Here is a 19,543-nt window from a genome sequence, read left to right as displayed (position 1 = left end):
TTTTCACTTATCAGCATTTTCCAATCTCCCAGAAGGGGGAGGGAAATGCTGAGCTTTGATAACTGCTGTGCTGGGGGGAGCTGGAGAAGTTTTCTGTCTGTCTGTCTTCAGGGAACTCAGTTCATCAGCAAGTCGGGAGAAGCAAGGTGACAGGGGTCCAGGTAGGGGCTCCGTCCGAACAGCCCAGTAAAGCCCTTCTGCTGTAAGTTGAGGTCCCATCATGTGAAACGGTCACCTCTTGCCTCGGAGGGCGATGAGGTGAGGATGGGGGCAGCCCCGATGTACCGAGGTTAAAGTGTCTGGACTCGGTCCTGCCGGCCCGGTGACCCCACAGGCTGCAGGGCCTGCCTCCCTCGGGTGCGTGGGGAGGACGCGCCCAGGTGTGCTTCTTCCCAGCTTGACCTCCCAGGGCCGCTGACAGGCGGGTTTGAACTGCTCTAACCCATCAGCCCCAAAGACTGGACTCCACGCCTGCCCGGGGGTCTGGCGGAGAGGGGGGCCCTCAGAGAGAAATTCCGAGCTCCTTTCCGCAGCGACCGACACTTCTTCAGGCCAAATCCTCTTAAAAGTAGAAACACTGAGATTTCAACCCCTCCAGAAACCTCAAACGATGTCACAGAGTCAGAAAATGGACACCCTCAACATTTGCACTGGATGGTCTCAAAGGGGGCAGGAGAAAAAGCCTTGTGCTGATCTGAGAACCACAATGACACATTTCCTCTTTGAAGTGGCACCTGGCTGGCAGAGGACCTTAAATCCTTTATTTTTTTTTTCTCCTCTCTCTTTGAAACCTTCAAAATGTGAAGCATCCTTTAAAATAATGAGAATTAAAAGCTATGCCGCCCTCCCGTGGGACTGCTGTGCCCACGGTGGGACCAGCTCTCTCGGTCCCTGACCTTCACCCCAAATTCCGATCACTTTGAGGTCAACCTCAACTCCTGGGTTGAGTTTTGTCTGACCCAGTGTTCCATCCGCCTCTGCTCAAGTAAAGACCGACACAGTTGTCGGGCGAGGGCAGCGAGAGTGTTTATTGAGAAAGGGGAACTCACACTGAAGGGCCTGGTGTCCGGGCTGGGGGAGAGAGAATCCAAACACCTGATGAGAGATGCCGGAACCCTCTGTCCAGAGGGAAGGTCCAGGATAACTTCCAGGGTGAGTCCTGCCGCTTGTTGGGAGAGGGGAGAAGATACGGAACTGGGGCAGGCCCGGGCTTCTGGGGAAACTCAGGAGGAATGGCTGGGTGAGTCGATAGCAGGACTGGTTCCCACGCTTTGGCAAGCTTTGAAAATGAAGATCTGAACTGATGGTGACTAATGATTCAGCAAACTCTGCCCCAAGACCGCTGAGATAAAGGGCTGTCGGTTTCATAGTCTGTACGATCTTTTGGAAAGTGAGGGGCCAGAGGGTCTGTCTTGGAGGAGGTATTTCTCAGACGGCAATGGCGATTGTAGGGACCAAAGGTAACAGAGCCCAAGACAAGAGTGGCTTTTGGGGGGCTCTGGCCAGTGTTGCTATCCACGGGGCAGAGAAGGGAGGCCCACTTCCCTTTCCCCTACTCGGCGGACCCTGCGGTGTCCGGGCTGCTGTGGGCTCCATCTTGCGGGACCTTTCTTGGGCTGGAGACAAAGAGCCCAGGTGCCCGCGGGGCCGAGCGGGAGAAGACCTGGTCTCAGCCGCCTGGCGTGGGGGGAGTTCGAAACGCTGAGGTTTTGGGAAAGCTGGTGAACCAGACCCGCGGGGTCTAGGCGGTGCCGGCGGAGCCGCTCTCCGCGCTCGGGAAGGCAGGTCCGGGGAAGGCAGGTAGGGGGTTGGGGGCGGCCCACCTCGCTATGCCTCCCGCCCCTCTCCGCGCGCCGCTGCCGCGCGCTCCTCCGGGCTGGCCAGCTATGGGCCCACGGCCGAGGAGGCGTTCGTCGTCTGGGCTCGGCGGGCCGGGCTCCGGAACGGAGAGCCGTAGTCCTGGGAGAGCGAGGACGCCGAGCTGCCCCCGCGCGCCGAGCGCGCCGAGCGCCAGCAGGCCCCGCGCCGCCGCAGCTGCGCGCGGAACGAGCGGTCGAGCAGCAGGTAGATGAGCGGGTTGGCGCAGCTGTTGACGAAGGCCAGGCAGGTGGCGACGGAGAGGCCCCAGCGCAGCGCCAGCAGCAGGCGGCAGGGCAGCGGCAGCGCGCGCAGGCTCGCCAGGTGGAAGACGGCGCGCAGCGCGCAGAAGGGCAGCCAGGAGCCCACGAAGGCGCCCTCGACGGCGAAGATGATGCGCAGCGAGCGGTTCCGGGCGCGGCTCAGGTGCGCCGGCCCGCGCAGGCGGCGCGACACGAGGCAGTAGCAGACGACGGTGACGGCCAGGGGCAGCGCCAGGGTCAGCAGCAGCGACAGCAGGCTCAGGCCCTGGAAGGCGTCGGACGGCTCCTCGGCGCACTGGCTGCCGTGGCCCCCGGGGAGCGGCCGCAGGCGGCGGAAGGCCAGCGAGGGCAGGCCGGCCGCCAGCGCCGTGGCCCAAACGGCCCCGCACGCGGCCAGCGCGCAGCGCCGGGTGCGGCGGGCGCGCGCGGCCAGCGGGCGGCCCACGGCCAGGTAGCGGTCCACGCTGAGGCCGGCGAGCAGCAGGGCGCCCGCGCAGCGCGTGCCGGCCATGGCGAAGCTGCTGAGTTTGCACAGGCCCTCGCCGAAGGGCCAGAGGCCACCCCGCGCCGCCGCCGCGGCCCACAGCGGCAGCGTGAGCACGAAGCCCAGGTCGGCGGCCGCCAGGTGCTGCACGAAGGTGTCCACGAGCCGCCGCGGGCCGCGCCGCCCGACCAGCAGCCACAGCACGAAGGCGTTGCCCGGCAGGCCCACGGCGAAGGCCGCCAGGTAGAGCGCGGGGATGTAGGCGTAGCCGTAGGGCAGGTCCCGGGCCGCGCACAGCTCCTGCTCCAGCTCCAGCTCCTCCGGGGCGCCCGACCCTGAGTAGTCCCAGGACGCCGTCCCCGGGCTGGGGCTCCAGGGCTCGGTGGGGCGCATGGCTGGCGAGACCCGGGCGGACGCGGCGTCGAGAGGGAGGGTGGCTCTTCACGGCCGGTGCCCAGCACCTCCCTTCCTGTCACCCACCCGGGGCCGAGGCGACTGGGTGGGCAGGAAGGGGTGGGGGAGGAGGGGGGGGAGGGGGGCGGGGAGGAGGGGGAGGAGGGGGAGGAAGAGGGGAGGGGGAGGGGGAGGGGAGGGGGAGGGGAGGGGAGGGGAGGGGGAGGGGAGGGGGAGGGGAGGGGAGGGGCAGGCTCCTGGGGCGGAGACGGTGGCCGACGATTTGGGGCGGGGTCGGAGGCGGGGGCGGGGGGGCTTCCCAGCTGGGTCCTAGGAGGAAAAGTCCCCAGGGCTGGGACACGGCCCTGCCTCCCTTGGGAGCCTAGCCTGTCCCTCTCCGTAAGTCGCTCGGTTTCTTTGTTCATGGGCCAAGAACGGCAACCGTCTCAGGGGTCTGGTGGCCGGTTGAAGAGGCGCCCAGAGCCCCAGGCGGTCCTCATCCCCGCTTCCCCCGCTCCCCGCTGCTGTCTGTCTCTGGGAGGAGACAGGACCAGGGGTGAGTATTTTATCTGGGGAGGAGCCTCCGCCGCAGTTCCCCTGCCTTCTAGGAAAGAGGGGTTCTGCCATCTGTGCACAGCGGGCATGTTGCGGGGAGCCTGCCCTTGGGGGGCCTACCTACTATCAGGGACTGGCCACCAGGCCCTCGAATGGTGTTAGCTCCCTGAGATGCTGGGCCGCGTGCCTTAGCCCAAAGGGTGGCTTTTCTGACCAACTCAGGTTCCCAGGGAGCCACAAGGGAGGGCTTGACCCTGGAGGGGGAGGGTCAGACTGTCCAGATGAAAGGAGCAGAGCCTGGAATCCAAATCCCAGCTCTTCCCCACCTTCCTGCGTCGGCAAAACCTACCTGTTAAGCCAGACACAGATGTAAGTTCAGTACGAAAGATGACACGCGACCGTACCTGACTCGGCGGATTAGTCGTCCTAAATCAGGAGTCGGGATCTTAGAAGGCGGGCGAGATCCCTCGTGCACTGAGAGAGGTGGGGAAGGATACACGGAGAAGGGTGGGCGTGAAGCCTGGCCTTGAAGGAGGCGGTGGGGCCAGGGAGGGAACGGGGAAGGGTGCGCGGGGATGCTGGACGACTCCAGTTAGGTCCCAACTCTTCTTAGCAGACTTCCTCCCATGAGCTGCTGTGTAGCAACTGATGTGACAGTGTGCGTGTCCCCCCAGAGCCCCCGCCCCATCGTCACCAGGAATGAATGAACTGTTGGGCCATCTGGCTTTAAAAATTTGAGGTGGATTATCTATCCGTTTTATAGCATACCGTCCCGTTCCAGCGAGCTCCTCCGTGCGCAACGCCCTGTTTGGGCGTCACAGAGATGCCGTTCTTGACCTTGGAGGGTGTCTGAATAGGAGGCAAGGGAGACAGATTCATGCACAGGACGTGCAGTGGCCAGCGTGCTAGAGGTCAGATGGCCTGGAGTGAATGTTAGCAAAGTCCCCCTGGAGCTCAGACGGGAGGGAGCAGCTGCCTCTGATGGGAAGAGTCAGAAACCTTTCCCGGCACCTGAGGTCAGTTCCAGAAAGGAGCTGAAAGGTGAATTCTTCGAGCAGCAGAGCCCAGGTGGGAGGAGGGTGTTAGGAGGGGATGCAGCAGAGGCAACAGGGGACTTGGATGTCACCAGTAGGAGCCCCCAGACATGTTGAGGAGGGCAGTCCCCCCATCTGCTTTGCACAGGTCAGTGCAGAACTGTGGACTGGATGGGGAGAAGCTCCAGCCGGGGGACCCCACCGTGGGCTGTTGTCATTGTTTGTGTTGGGGAGAGGCAGGGTCGGACATAGGGAACTGGACGAGGGGACAGAAAGGAGAGGATCTGTTCAAGAGAATTGCGGCACCGAGGACCTCAGCGCAGAGGAGTCGGCTGGGCCTGGACGGCCAGTGGGGAACGCCAGGGGCACTGCCCGTCCACTGAGGTCGGGGCCACGGGGCGGCTTGTGTGTGCATTCCGTTTCATGTTGATTTGAGGTGGGGTGATGGAATAATTCTTTTTTTGTTGGTTTTTGTTTTTTGTTTTTGCGGTACGCGGGCCTCTCACCGTTGTGGCCTCTCCCGCTGCGGAGCACAGGCTCCGGATGCGCAGGCTCAGCGGCCATGGCTCACGGGCCCAGCCGCTCCGCGGCATGTGGGATCTTCCCGGACCGGGGCACGAACCCGTGTCCCCTGCATCGGCAGGCGGACTCTGAACCACTGCGCCACCAGGGAAGCCCTGATGGAATAATTCTTGATCCACAGCAGGCACTTCTGAGAGTGAAAGAAGCATTATCACGATCAACCTGGCCCGTTCTGCGCAAACTGGGACATGAGGTCACCCTAGCTGTGGCCCCTCTGGTCCATGGAGATCCCCAGGGGTGGCAAAGCCTAAGGAGGGGTGGGCGCGCGTGTCCACGCCGTTCCGGTCAGGAATTTCTCTCCTGGGCCAGTTACAAGACGGGAGAAGCAGGCAAGGGAAGAGGCTGGGGAATGGAAGGCTCTGGCCCAGCCCTCCACGGCATCCCAGCCCCCAAGCCTGGGTTTCTCCTCAAGACCCACATACAGCGTGGACACCTGAGGGGCCACGGGACATGTGGAGCAATTTTTCTGATGTTTGATCACGTGCTTGCTGCTGAGGGATGCTCTCGTCCTGGGGGGCCTGGGGGCCACAGCCTCCTTCCCCAGAAGGCCAGCCGAGGTGGTGCTGCCTTGCAGGAGCCCGGGACAGTCAGGGACAGGCCCAGACCTGCCGGGCGCCTCTCAGCCTGGGGCATAGAAGGGGCGTAAATCTGAAAGCTCAAGATGAACGGCCGGAAACCTCCAGGTGGAAGAGAATAGGGCAAAGACACCAAGAGGGTCATGGAGGCAGTGGGTGGAGGGGAGGCAGAGTGGCCTGTTTATTAAAAACACAGAGGTTCTTGTTTCCTGGGCTGTGGTCTTGTGGTCCCGAGCACATGGCGGATTTTCTCTGCCAGGGCCTGGGCGTTGGGCCTTTCCGCATGTCTCTTGGTGGCAGGAAGCAGCTCGGGCCAGAGCTGGGGGCGCTGCTCTGGGCCTGGCCTGCCACGTGTCCAGCCTGGCTTCAGTGACTAAGGCCAACTCCATGACAGGAGAGACACAGGTCTCTCCTCCCCTCTTCAGGGGACCCCCCTCAGGGTTAGAAACAGTCCATGAGTGGAAACTCATCGCGCTCAGCTGAGAATCCAGGCCACTGCTGATGGGTGTCAACACAGCAGAGAGGAAATGGTCCTCCCTCTCTCCATCCCACCTGGGGGCCTTCCTAGGCCAACGGGCCCTCCTCCCTCTGGACGGCTGGAGCCCGGGTGGCCTGGTCACCTGGGCCAGCCTCACCCTGCCCGTGGGATTATCAGCTCCTGGGGTGAGGGAGGCTCGCCATCACCGCGACTGGTACAAGCCTGAGATCAGAGGAGATACTTAATAAGTAAATATCCGATGCTTTGAACTAGATGGCTTCCAGGAGTATTTTTATTTCTGGCCCTTTATGGGCTGTATATTTAAGCCCTTACCACTTTCCCCCCTCAATGTTAATTTTTCTGTACAAATAATCATCTTAACTCTTTTGGAAAAATTTTGAAAATTATCTCGCCTTTTTCATCATAAAAACCACAGTCACGTCGCAGAACGTGGAATAAGAAAAGGCGTCCCAGCCCTCGTGAAGCATGACGTGGTGAATTTCTTTCCTACCAGTGAAAGACATTTTCAGAAGTGGAGAATTCGTCTGTAACCCCATTATTCTTGGGTTTTCTGTTTTGCCAACATTCCATTTCAGATGTTCTCCACGTACATAGATTTTGCACAACTGTTTCAGAGGCATGTATGTCGTCAGAATGTGCCCTGTTCTATAGTCTGCTTTTCTCAGTTCATGCAAATTCACATTCTTCTACGTTGCTGAATTTTCTGATCCCTTCATTTTGGACATTTAGGTTGTTTGCAGCAATTTTTGCTGTTACAGAGATTTGTAACGAGTAACTGCACTTACAGCTTTTTTCTTCTTTCACTGTTTTCAGGGTATAAATGCCCTCGTGAAGGTCAAAGGCTATAAGCATTTTCTTGACTTGATACAAATGCTTGCAGTGATCAGTAATCACCTGGCATTGTAGGAGGGTACGGGTTCAGTGCAATCTTGTTAGAGATATTCATCAGTAAAATATGTTTTTCCACTTTAATAGGTAATGAGGTCAAATGGTACCTCATTTAAATCTACATTTCTTTGAAAACAATAAGACTGAAAATCTTCCTAGATGTAATTCCTCTTATGTGAACTGCCTAATTACATCTTTCAGACATTTATCTATTATAATCTTTTATATTTCTTATTAATGTGTATGGACTATTTTATTTAGGATAAACCATTGTCCCATTTGGTTTAAATATTTTTCCAGACCTTTTTCTTAGCGATTTTTAATTTTTTGTTTTACATTTCCATAGTCATTTGTTGCTTTTAGCAGTTTCAGAGTTTAGAATGTTATCTTCTCTTTGATGATCTAAAAACATACAATCCTATTCTTGTTAAAATTTTGTATCTTTTTTAATCCACCTAGAGTGTAGTCATTCTTTTTAGATTTCTGTCGAAATTCCCCAACACCACTAAATTAAAAATATTTTTAAAAACCCTGCTGTGTTGTGATGTCAAGTTCATCATGTACACGTCTCACACGCTGTGTCCGAGTGTCTGCTTCTGGCCAGTGAACAAACGGGTCAGATTGTTACTGACCTGAGTTTGGCTCCCACGTCAGTTTTATAACTTGACAGTTGTGTGCAGCTGGGCTCCAGTTCCTGTGTCTTAGAGCGGGCGGGAGAGGGTCTCCCTGAGCGGGTGAGGATCACATCAGAGAGCCCTGGGGAAGGCCCCCCTCCAGCAGGGTCTGAGCAGGGGGGTCAAGGGCTCCCTCCCACCCGGAGCTGCCAGGCTCAGCTTCCCCCAGCCCCATCCCCTCTTTGCTTTCTGTGCACACAGTGGGTGGTGGGTAATGATTTGGAATTGCTCTGGGAAACTACCAACGGATCATCCGCATCTGGGGGCTTGTAGACCTGACCACCACAGGTCCCTGGGCCTGGGCTCATGGGTGGTGAACTCCACGGGGTGAGGGGGCTTCTGCTGCAGATGCTGACAGGGCTGAGGCAGACAGGGGGCATTTTGCCAGTTCTGCGGTCGACGGGCTAACGGCCCGTGTGTGTACCTGTGTGTGCATTGTGCATGCGCGTGTGTGCATCCGAGCATGTGTGCCTGTGTGCGTGTGCAGGGCGGGGAGGGGTGTCCAGGGAAGGAAGGCGGCGGTCCTGCCCCTGCCCTGCAGCCTGCCCAGCCGAGGGGCCCCACCCTGGCTGCCGGCCGAGCAGTGTGTCACATGCTCGACTGTTTCAGAAACTCTCAGGAAATAAACCTGGGTGGCTGGGAAGGGGCATCAGTGTACCCCAGGTGCACCGAGGTGACTCAGAGTGGAAGTGCCTCAGGGCTGCGACCTCACTGCCAGCCTGCGGGTCGGGGGTGGGGGTGGGGGTCGGGGGCGGAGGGTGGCTTTCAAGGAAAGGGAGACTCCATCCCCTCCACGGCCGGGGCGCACACAAGGCGGCAGGAACCTGACAGATGGGCGGCAGGGAAGTCCCTCGGCAGGACCAGGACCCCAGAACGTGTTTGGAAAGGAAGTCACAGCTCTCGGTAGCCATTACTCAGCCCACACAGGCTGCTCGCTAGGACCTGCCATTACTTTCCAGTGATTTCACTGAAAGCTGGAGTGGGAAAGTGGGTGCACATTTCTAGTCATTTCAGTAGGAACTGGAGCGGGGTGGGGGTTGGGGGGCGGCTCTCTTGGTTCTGTGACCCTTCCCTTCCCACCCCATCCTGCCCCTGGCCCTGCCCTTCCCACCCCATCCTGCCCCTGCCCCTGCCCTTCCCACCCCACCCTGCCCTTGACCCTGCCCTTCCCACCCCGTCCTGCCCCTCCTACCACGGGATGGATGCCCCACCTGTCAGGTAACAAAAGACAAGAAGAAAATGACGCCCTGCTTCCCTGAGAACCGCTCTCACGTTACTGGAGAGGATGAATTCTACCACATGAATCAGCATGACTCGAGGCAGCCCGCGGCATCCTGTCCCGGGTGCGGGCAGCGGGGCGGCCTCGCAGAGAAGAGGACTGCGTCGGGGGCAACGTGATAAGCGGGGTGAAGTCCTGAGTGGCCCCAGCGCCGAGGGGTCACAGTCACCCCAGCACCATCCTCCCCGCAGCTCGACAGACACAAGAGGAGTTAAGATAAGCCCAAGACCGTCCTTACAGTTTGACCTTTTCTACGAGTACCTTGATGACTTACCTCGGAATGTCAGACTGTCTTCTTTTCGCGGTGTCTACTGGGGATCTCCCTGCCGGTTGCCATGACAGTGACCCGGCCGGCTGGGGAGGGCTCCCGAGGCGAGGTCCGGGCCCAGGCGAGGCGGCCCCGGGGTTGTGGGGGGGAGACACTCGAGATGCATCGGGACCCGAGGCTCACCTGCGAGAGCCGCCTGACAGGAGACTGGGGGCGGAGGGAGGCGAGGATGGGACACGTGACGGGGGTCCGGGCCTGGGTGCCTTCCGTGCTGCACGGGGGAAGGAGGAAAGGATGCTCTTGAAGGTTTCGGCCTTGGTGGCTGGAGGCTGCCAGGAGGGAGTTGGTTCCACTGGGAGGTTTGCTGTTCGGTTCCTGAGCAGGTTGAGCTGGGGATGGCCGTGAACTTCCAGGGGACAGGTCAGACGGATGGTGGCGGCGGGCGGGGCGTGGGGGGCCGGGACCCTGAGGGGCTGGAGGCCCTGAAGGAGGGCAGGGGGTGAGCAGGGCCTGGGGTGGGCGTCGGGGAGTGCGGAGCTCTGAGACAGGCCCATAACTCGCGGGGGGAAGATGGGGGCCCAGAGAGAAGGTCAGAAGGTCACCGTCGTGATGACCCGGCAGTTTGGAATTTCGAGCTGCCCCCAGGTCCCAGGGAATGCTGTGTGAACCGGAGGGGTCAGAGCGGGAAAGCCAACGCAGGGTTCTTACTTTGAGGGCAGAAATATCTTTAGTAGGAAAGCAGGGGTGGCCCAGCAGAGACCAGACTAGGTCTGGGTCTGACTTTCAATTCCGGGCCTCCACTGACTCACCTGGCGAATACTGACTCAGCACTGTTATGTTTACACACGGATCGCAGGGTCAGGGATGTAAGCACAGACTTCCAGTGTCCGCAGGCACAGCTGTGTGCTCCCCCGGGGCCCCGCGCTCCGCCACCTTCACACCCTGTGGGACGTGGGACGGGCAACACAGTGGCTGCCTCTGGCTCCAAGTCAAGAGGGTGCAGTTTACAAGCCGCTACCTTGCTGAAGGGCCGTGGTCGTAAAAGTAGGCCCTTACGGCGACTCAAAATTCAGGTCTGAGACCACGTTGCACGCGTGTCCTACAGCTAATACTGTAGGACCGTCTTATGTTCCTTACAAAACTGGCTTTCATGAGACTGAACTTGCTGCCGTTAAGGAGAAAAGGACTCGCTTGCCCCCATCACAGTAGAGACTCTACCAGCTGTTTTCAAGGCCTGAGTGCGTCTGCCTGGAGGCAGTCGAGCTCCCTGACGGAAGGGACCCTACCGTGGTGACCCTCGCACCTGACGACTCTTTCCCCGATACGTGTAGTCAACCTGTTGGCAGGCTTCGTTTATCTCCAGTACACTCGCGATCGCTCCGTCTTCCCATCCTTGTGAATCCAGGTATTCAAGGCCACGGGAACACACTCGGCTGGTTTTAGCTGCTGCTGCTGTGTGGATGTTTGGAGAACTGGGCACCAGAGGGAAGCCCACCTCAACCCTAAGGGCTGTTCCCCACCGCCGGTGAATGTGTGACCGCCTTTTGCAACCGTCAGACTGCGTTGTCTTTTCACGCCACAGCACCTACGGCAGCGGGAAAGGCTGCCCCGTGTGGCCCGGGCGGGGAGGGGACCTGAAATCCCCAGGCTGACACGCCGGCTGGGACGCCGCCACTTCTTAGCTTTGTGTCCCTGACAGAGTCACTAACCTTCCAAGGCCTCGGCACCCTCGTCTGTAAAATGGAGATGTCAATGCTCGCGTCTCCATGGAGAGCACGTCAGAGGACCCTTCAAGTCCTCAGGCGATGTGAAAGGGGACGGTTTCTGCTTGGTCGGGGCTGAGAGCCACGTTTCCTTTCTCACATCGACGAGAACCACCGCAGCCGAGTGTAACTGTCAGCGACACGCGCCCCCCTGTGTCTTCAGCCTGCGGTGCTTCGCACCCCAGCAGATGCTCCTGAAGGAGGGCGAGGATTCAACCACCTCAAGCCACAGACTGGGGTGGAGCAGAATAAATGCATCAGGAGCTGAGGTTCCACAGTGGCTTCGCTTCGTATGGTAAAAAAACCCCACAAAAACCCTTCGCGGGCCTTGAAATATGTTTCTGTTAACTCAGTTGCCTTTACCCTCTTCAATGGAAAGTAAAAAAATCCTTTTTTTCTTTCTTTCCGACATAAATAGGAACTCACTCTTGTTGGGGCACGTGGAAGGGAACCCGGAGAGAGCGGGCCACCGAGACGAGGTTCTAGAGCCCCGACGTGAAGAGCAGCTGACGTACCCCCCAAATGACACAAACAGTTAATTTCTCATGTGTCTCTGAGAAGCAAAACTGCCATTTTAAGGAGACGCAGGTCTACTTTTTAAGCACCCGTAATTCTGAGGGAGGGCAGAGCTTCAAACTCACGCCCGATTCCTAGGTCAGAGCCTCACAGCCGTGCTCCCTTTGCTGTTCTCTCTCCGCGTGGACAGGTTACGAAATAAAGGCGCCTGTTCCTATCCACCAGGCTACCTTCCTCTGCCCTAAGGACTCCCAATGAGCCAGGCCAGGGGGCGCACTCCCGGGCACCACGGTTTGCGCACGCTTCTCTAGTGTCGCCTGAGTCTCACGGTTAAATACTTTCAGTTTTGAAAATGGAAGCGCAACTCCGTGCTGAGGCCCGAGTGTCCTGTCAAAGGACCAAAGGCGGAGGACGCACTCGGGCTTGGCAACCGCAGACGTTTCTTCAGGTGTGGAATTATGCGGGAAGGATTTCTGTTGTTGTTAACCGGGTGTTAGATCTTTCTTTTTTTTAACTGCTCTGCTCTGAACGAGGAGAATCAGCAAAATCAAAGTGAAACTTAGAGAATAATGGCCAAGACCTGGCTTCCCACCGCTGCCAGAGACGGCGGGGTAGGCGGTGAGGGGGTCGCCTCAGCAGCCGTTCAGTTCCAAAGGTACAGAGGGTTAGTTCTGACACGATTACTAACTCACCAGAAGAAAGTGAAGCAACACGGAAAAAATTAGCGTGGGACGAGCACAAACACTTACACGCCACCACACAGACCGTCTGAGCCGAGCACGGAAGGCAACAGACTTTCAGCACTGCCTAAGTCAGGGTTCAAACAACATCTAGTGTTAGTGGCCTCTTATGAATATCTCAACTGTTCAATTTAAACAGAGGTGAAGAGATAGGAAAAACGATATGATGAGTTTGCCCAAGTTCAAATATTACCCCCAAAACCCGTATTTTATTCAAGAAACAGAAAAGGTCATTTGGTGCCATGCTTTTATTCAAATGAAAGGGGAGAAACTACACGGTACCAGGAAGTAGCAAATAGGACAGTCCTTTACAGCACAGCATCGTAAAAAACCTGTAAGCGATGCTCCGGGGCGCACGGTAAGCACACCAGACACTGCACCGCCCGAAGTGCCCATGAAACCACATTAAAAAGCTGAATTCGGCTTTAAAAACAGCCAAATAAAAACGGTTAACAGTCGTTCGAAAGCAAAAGGGAAAAGCCGAGAGGAATGAAAAGCTTTCCAAGGCTGTGTCACGTGGCAGAATCTGACAGGCCGCACTGGTAACCGTTACGGGTCTGTTTGGCAAACGTAACTGAATAATTGTCCTAATAACGTGACCCTCCAATGATGAGAAGCACCAGTGTGTTTCAATAAGGTGGACGGATATCTCCAGACTTTATGAAGTAGCGTAATTTTCATGTGTATAATTTTCAAAACATAATTTAAAAAAGATCTGCAGACTTAAATAGATCCATATTCTTTCCGCATGAAGAAAGCAAAACATACTGAGAGCGAGGAACTTCTGTGGCAACATTCACATTCTACCTTTAGACACTGTGGACATTGCTGGACACACACAAATTTGAGAATAAAGGGTGGTCCTGTCCGGTTTTACATAGTCAGTTCCTCCATTGTCTGGCAGCCAATTAAAAAAAATTTAATGGCCAAGTAATGTCACCAAGAAGATTGCTTTGATAAAGGAAATTTAATTGATTGAAAAGAACAAATTTAGTAATGTAGAACGCTTATTAATTCTCCTTTTGTCTCTATTATTTACCACATTTTGATTAGATTCACTTACTTGTTTTTTTTTTTAAAAACTAGTCAATCTAAACATGTATTTGACAATCATTTCCTTCTCATTGTGATAGAAACGGTTGTCTGAAAGGTAACATGTGCAGTCCCCCAGTTTAAATCTCCATATATTATATACACAGTATGTATACACTTAAAATATAAGAGTTACATATATCCTGGTCTCTTACATGCAAACAGTAGATCACAAATAGTTCTGAGCTACACATATATCTTGCACAGGTACTGGAAAAAAATCTGTGAATTTTTTTTTTTTACAGTTTTAACAAATATACATAAATATAAGGACATAAATTACAGTAAAATATTGACAGCATTTGAGAAAATGTTGACAACCCAGATGCACTGATGCCTAAAGGCCTTATAATAATAGAAAAGTACAGTTCAGGGACATCTCATTCCTACTCTTTTTAAAAAATAAGTAAATACATCATATGAGATATTAGTTATTTCTCTAAACAACTCAGTTAGAGAAATGTATAGATTTTAGTCTCTACTTCCCGTGAAAGAAAACAGACTACACATCTCATATATGCTACAATACTGTCTTTCCCTCTAAGTTTACACGGTTGTCACAACACTGAAACATAACAGGGTCACAGAATCATTCAAGTCTTTTCCTGAGAATGAAGTTTTTCCCCAACTAACCCTCTGGTATACACTGTTAAAGGAACAAAGACCACATAGAGAAGATTTCAAGTGTGTACTTAATCTAAGCTGAACCACTTGAAAAGGATAAAGAAGAAGAAAAACTCAACGTAAGCAAAAGAATGTGAAGCTATTTTAAAATTAAAACGTAGCCCTTTGTACATGTTTAAAAATTCTAAATATAATTTTTTATATCAGTTATAAATATAATGTAAAGACCTCTTGAGAACTCATGGCAGGAAGTCTTACATCCTCTGATTCCGAGACTATTCTCCAAGTGTCCTTCACTTCCGCCAGCTTATAAAGTGACAAACTTTCAGAGAGATAGAAAGCCTTTTTGTTAAAAGAACAATCCAAATTATTCTGAGTTGGTCAGAAGTGGTGTAAAAACAGCACTGATTTAATCAGCAACTTCTTATAACATCTTCTTGGTTAAGCTCATGTGGTTTAAGTGAACCTATAGCAGCTCTTCACAACTTCTCCTCTTATTTAATAGAGAAACATTAATACTTGAGTGAATAATAAATATGGAATTGTAAATACTCAGCAGAATAATTCTTGCAAATGCTCTAACACCATTAAAACATGAGGGTTGCTGTAAAACTAAACACTAGTGTTTCTCTCGGCATCCTAAGGAAGATGCAAGTTACCTCTGAAGGCCTATTACCTACTCGCATGATCTCCACGTGAAACAAAATACAAAGGTATCTTGGGACAAACCCCCAGCAGAGAAAAACAGCAAAATAAACCATCTGAAGACAGGCATGTACGTTAAAAAGTTCTTTAAAAAAAAGCAACAAACAAAACACACAATTCGTAATCTTAGCCGTATTTCAACTAGTGTCCATATGAGAACTCAGTGCTTTGATGTATCGAATACCGAGCAGGTGAACCTCCACCTGTGAGCTGGACAGCGCGTCACCGCCTGGCCTATCACCCGTGTGGGTCCTCCTGCACTCCAAACACTGCGGTCTACATTCCAGTTGTCATGACAACAGAGCTGGATGTCCAGTTTCAATTAATAAAAGTCTGTTGGCAATTAGAAAGGTTTTCTATAGGCAGGAAAGATGAAGTGCAAATTTAGCATGAATGTTCTGAAGCGAGTATTTCCCGGTTCCTATGCTTTAGTGGGCAAAAGTTTCTTGGGCGTCACTGGTCTCTTGGTCTGCCATAAATGGCTGTGAATGGTAATGGCATCAACACTGGCAGATAAAGTTTTAGCGGGGATGTGGCTGAACTGTTTCCTGTCAGAATTATATTTGTAAAGGCCCTCGATCATCTTTTTAGTGATAGATTTAGGGCCTATCCCAGTCAGCTTATTAATCTCTTCAGTCTCTGGGCAGTAAGTGTACAAAGACCTGAACTGGCAGCCTGAATCCCGGAACAAGATTAGGAAGTTGTTGGCATCTGACTTCTCCATTTCCTTTAGGATAAGAAACAAAAATAAAAGCCCTTAAACATTTTGCCGAATATAATTTATATAACTGTGTTACATTTCTTGGCCAGTTTTTATGACACGTAATTTAAGATATAAGTTCTTAGTAGCCAAAATGAGGCATGCAATCCACGTCCAGCACACGGGGTTGAGATGTGTGCAGAGACCTTACCGCTGAGGTCCTGTTGGCTGTGCCGGAATTGTAATCCCGGAGGGACTTAAAAGGGCTGCAGGGTCTGCTAACTCTCGGTCTCAGTCAAACTGTCTCTACCACTAACAACCAGGCACTGGCGATCTCCTTCGCAACAGAGCTTCATTTTAAAAAAGGCAGATCACGTTATCTGCATTTATGAAACGTGAATGAGCGACTCTGGGCAAGAAAATAATTTATAATTTTATATTATCATCTTAAGTCTATGCCTAGTCTTTAATAAGATCTGCGGTCTTCCAGAATCCCGTTTGAAAGTAAACTCAGTCTAACAATGAGAACATAGTTAACAGGTCTTTCACATGCTGTTGAAATTCTAGGAGTCCCCTGAAGAGAATTTCCCCCTGAACTGAAAGAGAAGACTCCTTCAGTTTTGCAGTGTGGCCAAACCTAATTTCCGTGCAAACATGCTCACCTCCAGTATCTTTTTCTTCTGACCTTCATTTACTTTTCCAGCCAAACAGCAATGAGCTAAAGCATTTTGTATTATGTGCTTATTGGATTTTGCACTGGGTTCTTTGAAGAGCTTTGGTCCTGTGGCAGAATTTAATAACAGTAATAAAACAAAAACAGCATTCCTACGTCAGAAATACGACTGTGTTTAAACAACGCGACTGTCCCTACACCGATTAAACTCTGTAATGGAAAACCACATTCTGTGCCGGAGGGCCTCTGGCTGCTCTGCAGCGGTCAGAGCAGGTCAGAGCACTGTTGCATCCGCAGGGACACCCCTGGGGGCCTTCGCGGGCCTTGCTGTGATCGTCGCACTGCCCGTTTCCCCTCTTTCTCGGGTTTGGTAAGGTGATTGGTGAGCTTAACGCACAATGGGACCGCAGGTAACTTTAGCTTTTAAAAGACAAGAAAAAGCTTCATCTTTTTCTTCTTCCGCACCTCTGGGGTTTTTTCTTAGCATTTTTTTTTCACAACGGTGTCTGTAAAGCACAGAAACCCTTTTTGCCACTTTGCTGGGACATTCGCGCTCGTGAAGGGCCGTGTGTTGGCAGGCTCCCTCCCCCTCACACTAACTCAGCTCTGCCCCGAAAGGCCCTCGGTAGTGTGCCGAGAAACTGGTTCTTTGGGAAAGAAAAAACATGAGCCCTGACCTTTACCTATTTCTAGAGTAAACTACTCCTACCGTGGCTGACTCAGGGCCAGCAATTGTTCTGCAGCCGCATAATTCCTGGAATTTTACAGTCAGCCCGTGAGCTGGTCTGAGCTGGTCAGGTGCGTGCCGCAGGCCTGCAGCTCTGGGCTCCCAGCGGTGCTGCAACACGGCCATTAAGCTGGCCTTGAAGGCTGACACGCTGCTGAACGGGGCTGTCGTAGAAGCCATAGAACAGGGAGGGAAAGCTCACACCAAGTCAGCCAGCTTTGCCTCCCTGGGCCTTTGGGGGCCACTTCCAGGGCCACACGGATGCAGGCGGGACGCGGGCGGTCTCTGCTCCTCCGCACTTCTCCTGTCCTCCCACCGACCTCTCCAGGGCGCTCACATTTCCTCTCCTGCTTCTTTTCTTTAGTTCTTACCTACTTTCCATTCCATGAGCTTTTCCTTCAATAACACCTCTGCAAACAGAGGCTGGAGGCGGGCCTGACGGGGGCGTGCAAGGCTGGGTGCCCTCCTAGACCCAATGCATTCCCATGTCTTCTAGAGCCGCTCAACATTTTTTCAAGACGCACTGTTCCAGATACTGAAATCCCAGCGTTAGAGCAGGGGCTTGGTGGACTCTAGCTGTTCCCAGTACTCAGGACCGATGCACTGCTGAGGGACCCTCTCTAAAACTTCTTCAAACCCAAACCACAACACAGAAACGGCCTGCATTTTTAAGGGACAAGTAGAGGAACGAGGTGTTAAGTGGAGCTACTACCTTTTAGAAACTTACCTTAATTCTTCTGGGACAAACCATATCACTGAAACCGACTTACCTGAAAGTGACCACCTGCGTTCACTGTTTCGGATCAGTCTTCCGTGTTTAGACCGAGAGGCAAGTCGGTGAACCTTTCTTAGCACAGCCTGCGGTTAGTCTCAGCCCCATGTTAAACTGTTTCCCTAAAAATGCACAGGCACTGACCTGTGTACTCTGTTCCAGAAGCCACAGAAGAAGTGGTCGAAGCGTTCTCCCAGTCCTTCTCGCCATTTCTACTGCCACAACGGCTTGGGGACAAGAAGCCTTCTACAGACTCTGATCTAAATAATAAATAACATTTTAATGCCTCAGATAGAGAAAAACATTTGGGGTTCAGAAGGGTATACGTGAGCACCAAACACACTCAACCCAGAGGCTTTTAAACAAGAGGACGGTGATAACTTCGTCTCATTCACAGCTATACATCCAAGTCCTGAGAACTCAGCAGGCACTCCCTAAGTGTCTGCTGAATGACAGAATGAATGGTTTGTCCACATGACAATCGGCAATTAACGCAGTGGGCTGGTAATACAAAGATCAGAGCTCAGAGCTGATGACTGTCCCTAGAAACGCTCTTTTCTGTATATGGGTGTTATAGTATAAAATAATGAAATACTGATTTTTAGCTTCTAAGGTACATATATCCTAGAGAAAGAAAGAGACAGCGTACAAAAGAGATCTTTCCTAAGTCACGAGCAATAATTCCTTACTTTGGAATTATTCTAAAGGGGAAGAAAACTAGAGGCCGGCACTATACCGATGAGGTACTTTCTGTTTTTACCATGATTATATCACAATCGTAGTGGCAACGACTGATGTACAATTACGGTTAATGTCTTATTGGTGTCATAATTCTGCAGGATAAAAAACTGAAAGATGAACAGACCTCTTTACATATAAATTTCTTTTAACAGAAACCCAAACTCTCCTAGCGAGCAACACTTATAAACATTTGTGACTATGGTCCATTCACTGGGAAATACAAAGTAACGTTTTCTATGAAAACGCTTACGCTGCAACTTACCTCGGGGTCCTCCTGCCTGAATGCACACTCTCGCTGTCGCCTGTGTTCAGTGACGCCAAAGAAAGGCTAGAGACTGAAAAGACACGATAAATTTGTGATCCTGAATAAAAACAAGATTAGAAATTCAAAAGGAACAACTGGAAAAGAGTCTGCTCATTAGGCAACACCAGCATATGAAAACGGAGCTCACGCAGTTTCTTTTCCTTTTTAGATGCATAATATGCTTGCATGCATGTACGCACAATTTATTCAAAATGAGCAAGGAACTACTTTTGAGAAATAATGAAATAAGTGAGGAATTAAGAGGTACAAACTTCCAGCTGGAAGACAAATGAGTCACGGGGATGAAATGTACAGGGTGGGGAACATAGTCAATACCTGCGTAATATCTTTGTACAGTGACAGGTGGTAACTAGACTAACCCTGGTGATCATTTTGAAACGTATGGAAACATCAAATGAATCACTATGTTGTGTAACAGGAACTAACACAGTGTTGTAGGTCAATTATACTTCAACAAACAAACCAACTCATAGATAAAGAGATCAGATTTGTGGTTACCAGAGGTGGGGGGAGGGAGGGGGAACTGGAAGAAGGTGGTGGAAAGGTACAACTTCCAGTTACAAGACAAACAGTCCTGGGGATGTGATGTACAGCAAGACGATTACGGTTTATAATTTATCTAACACTGCTGTGTGATATATGACACGAAAACTGCTAAGAGTAAATCCTAGGAGTTCTCATCACAAGGAACAAACATGTTTTTCTTTTCCTTTAATGTTGTATCTATACGAGATCAGATGATGGATGTTCAGTAAATTTACTGTGGTCATCATTTCATGATGTATGTAAGTCAGATCATTATACTGTACATCTT

The 19,543-nt window shown here is 52.4% G+C and overlaps 2 protein-coding genes across 4 annotated transcripts in view; both read right to left on the bottom strand.

Moving 5' to 3' along the window:
• Positions 1–1,884: 1,884 nt before the first annotated feature.
• On the bottom strand, positions 1,885–2,997 carry GPR25 (G protein-coupled receptor 25). The gene has a single exon (XM_067715521.1). It carries the CDS (start codon positions 2,995–2,997, stop codon positions 1,885–1,887), a length of 1,113 nt encoding a protein of 370 aa, XP_067571622.1.
• Positions 2,998–12,603: 9,606 nt separating this feature from the next.
• The window catches only part of CAMSAP2 (calmodulin regulated spectrin associated protein family member 2), a 98,025-nt gene continuing 91,085 nt past the window's right edge, over positions 12,604–19,543 (bottom strand). For all 3 annotated transcript variants that reach the window (XM_067729851.1, XM_067729852.1, XM_067729853.1), the window contains 4 exons: positions 18,667–18,739; positions 17,808–17,923; positions 16,154–16,272; positions 12,604–15,518 (listed from right to left, as the gene is read on the bottom strand). In XM_067729851.1, coding sequence (XP_067585952.1) covers positions 15,213–15,518; positions 16,154–16,272; positions 17,808–17,923; positions 18,667–18,739 — 614 coding nt within the window. In that variant the 3' untranslated portion in view covers positions 12,604–15,212. The remainder of the gene's footprint in view (positions 15,519–16,153; positions 16,273–17,807; positions 17,924–18,666; positions 18,740–19,543) is intronic.

Source organism: Pseudorca crassidens, chromosome 2 (assembly GCF_039906515.1).
Source record: "Pseudorca crassidens isolate mPseCra1 chromosome 2, mPseCra1.hap1, whole genome shotgun sequence".
Classification (NCBI taxonomy): domain Eukaryota; kingdom Metazoa; phylum Chordata; class Mammalia; order Artiodactyla; family Delphinidae; genus Pseudorca; species Pseudorca crassidens.
This window is presented reverse-complemented; position numbering and strand designations above follow the sequence as displayed.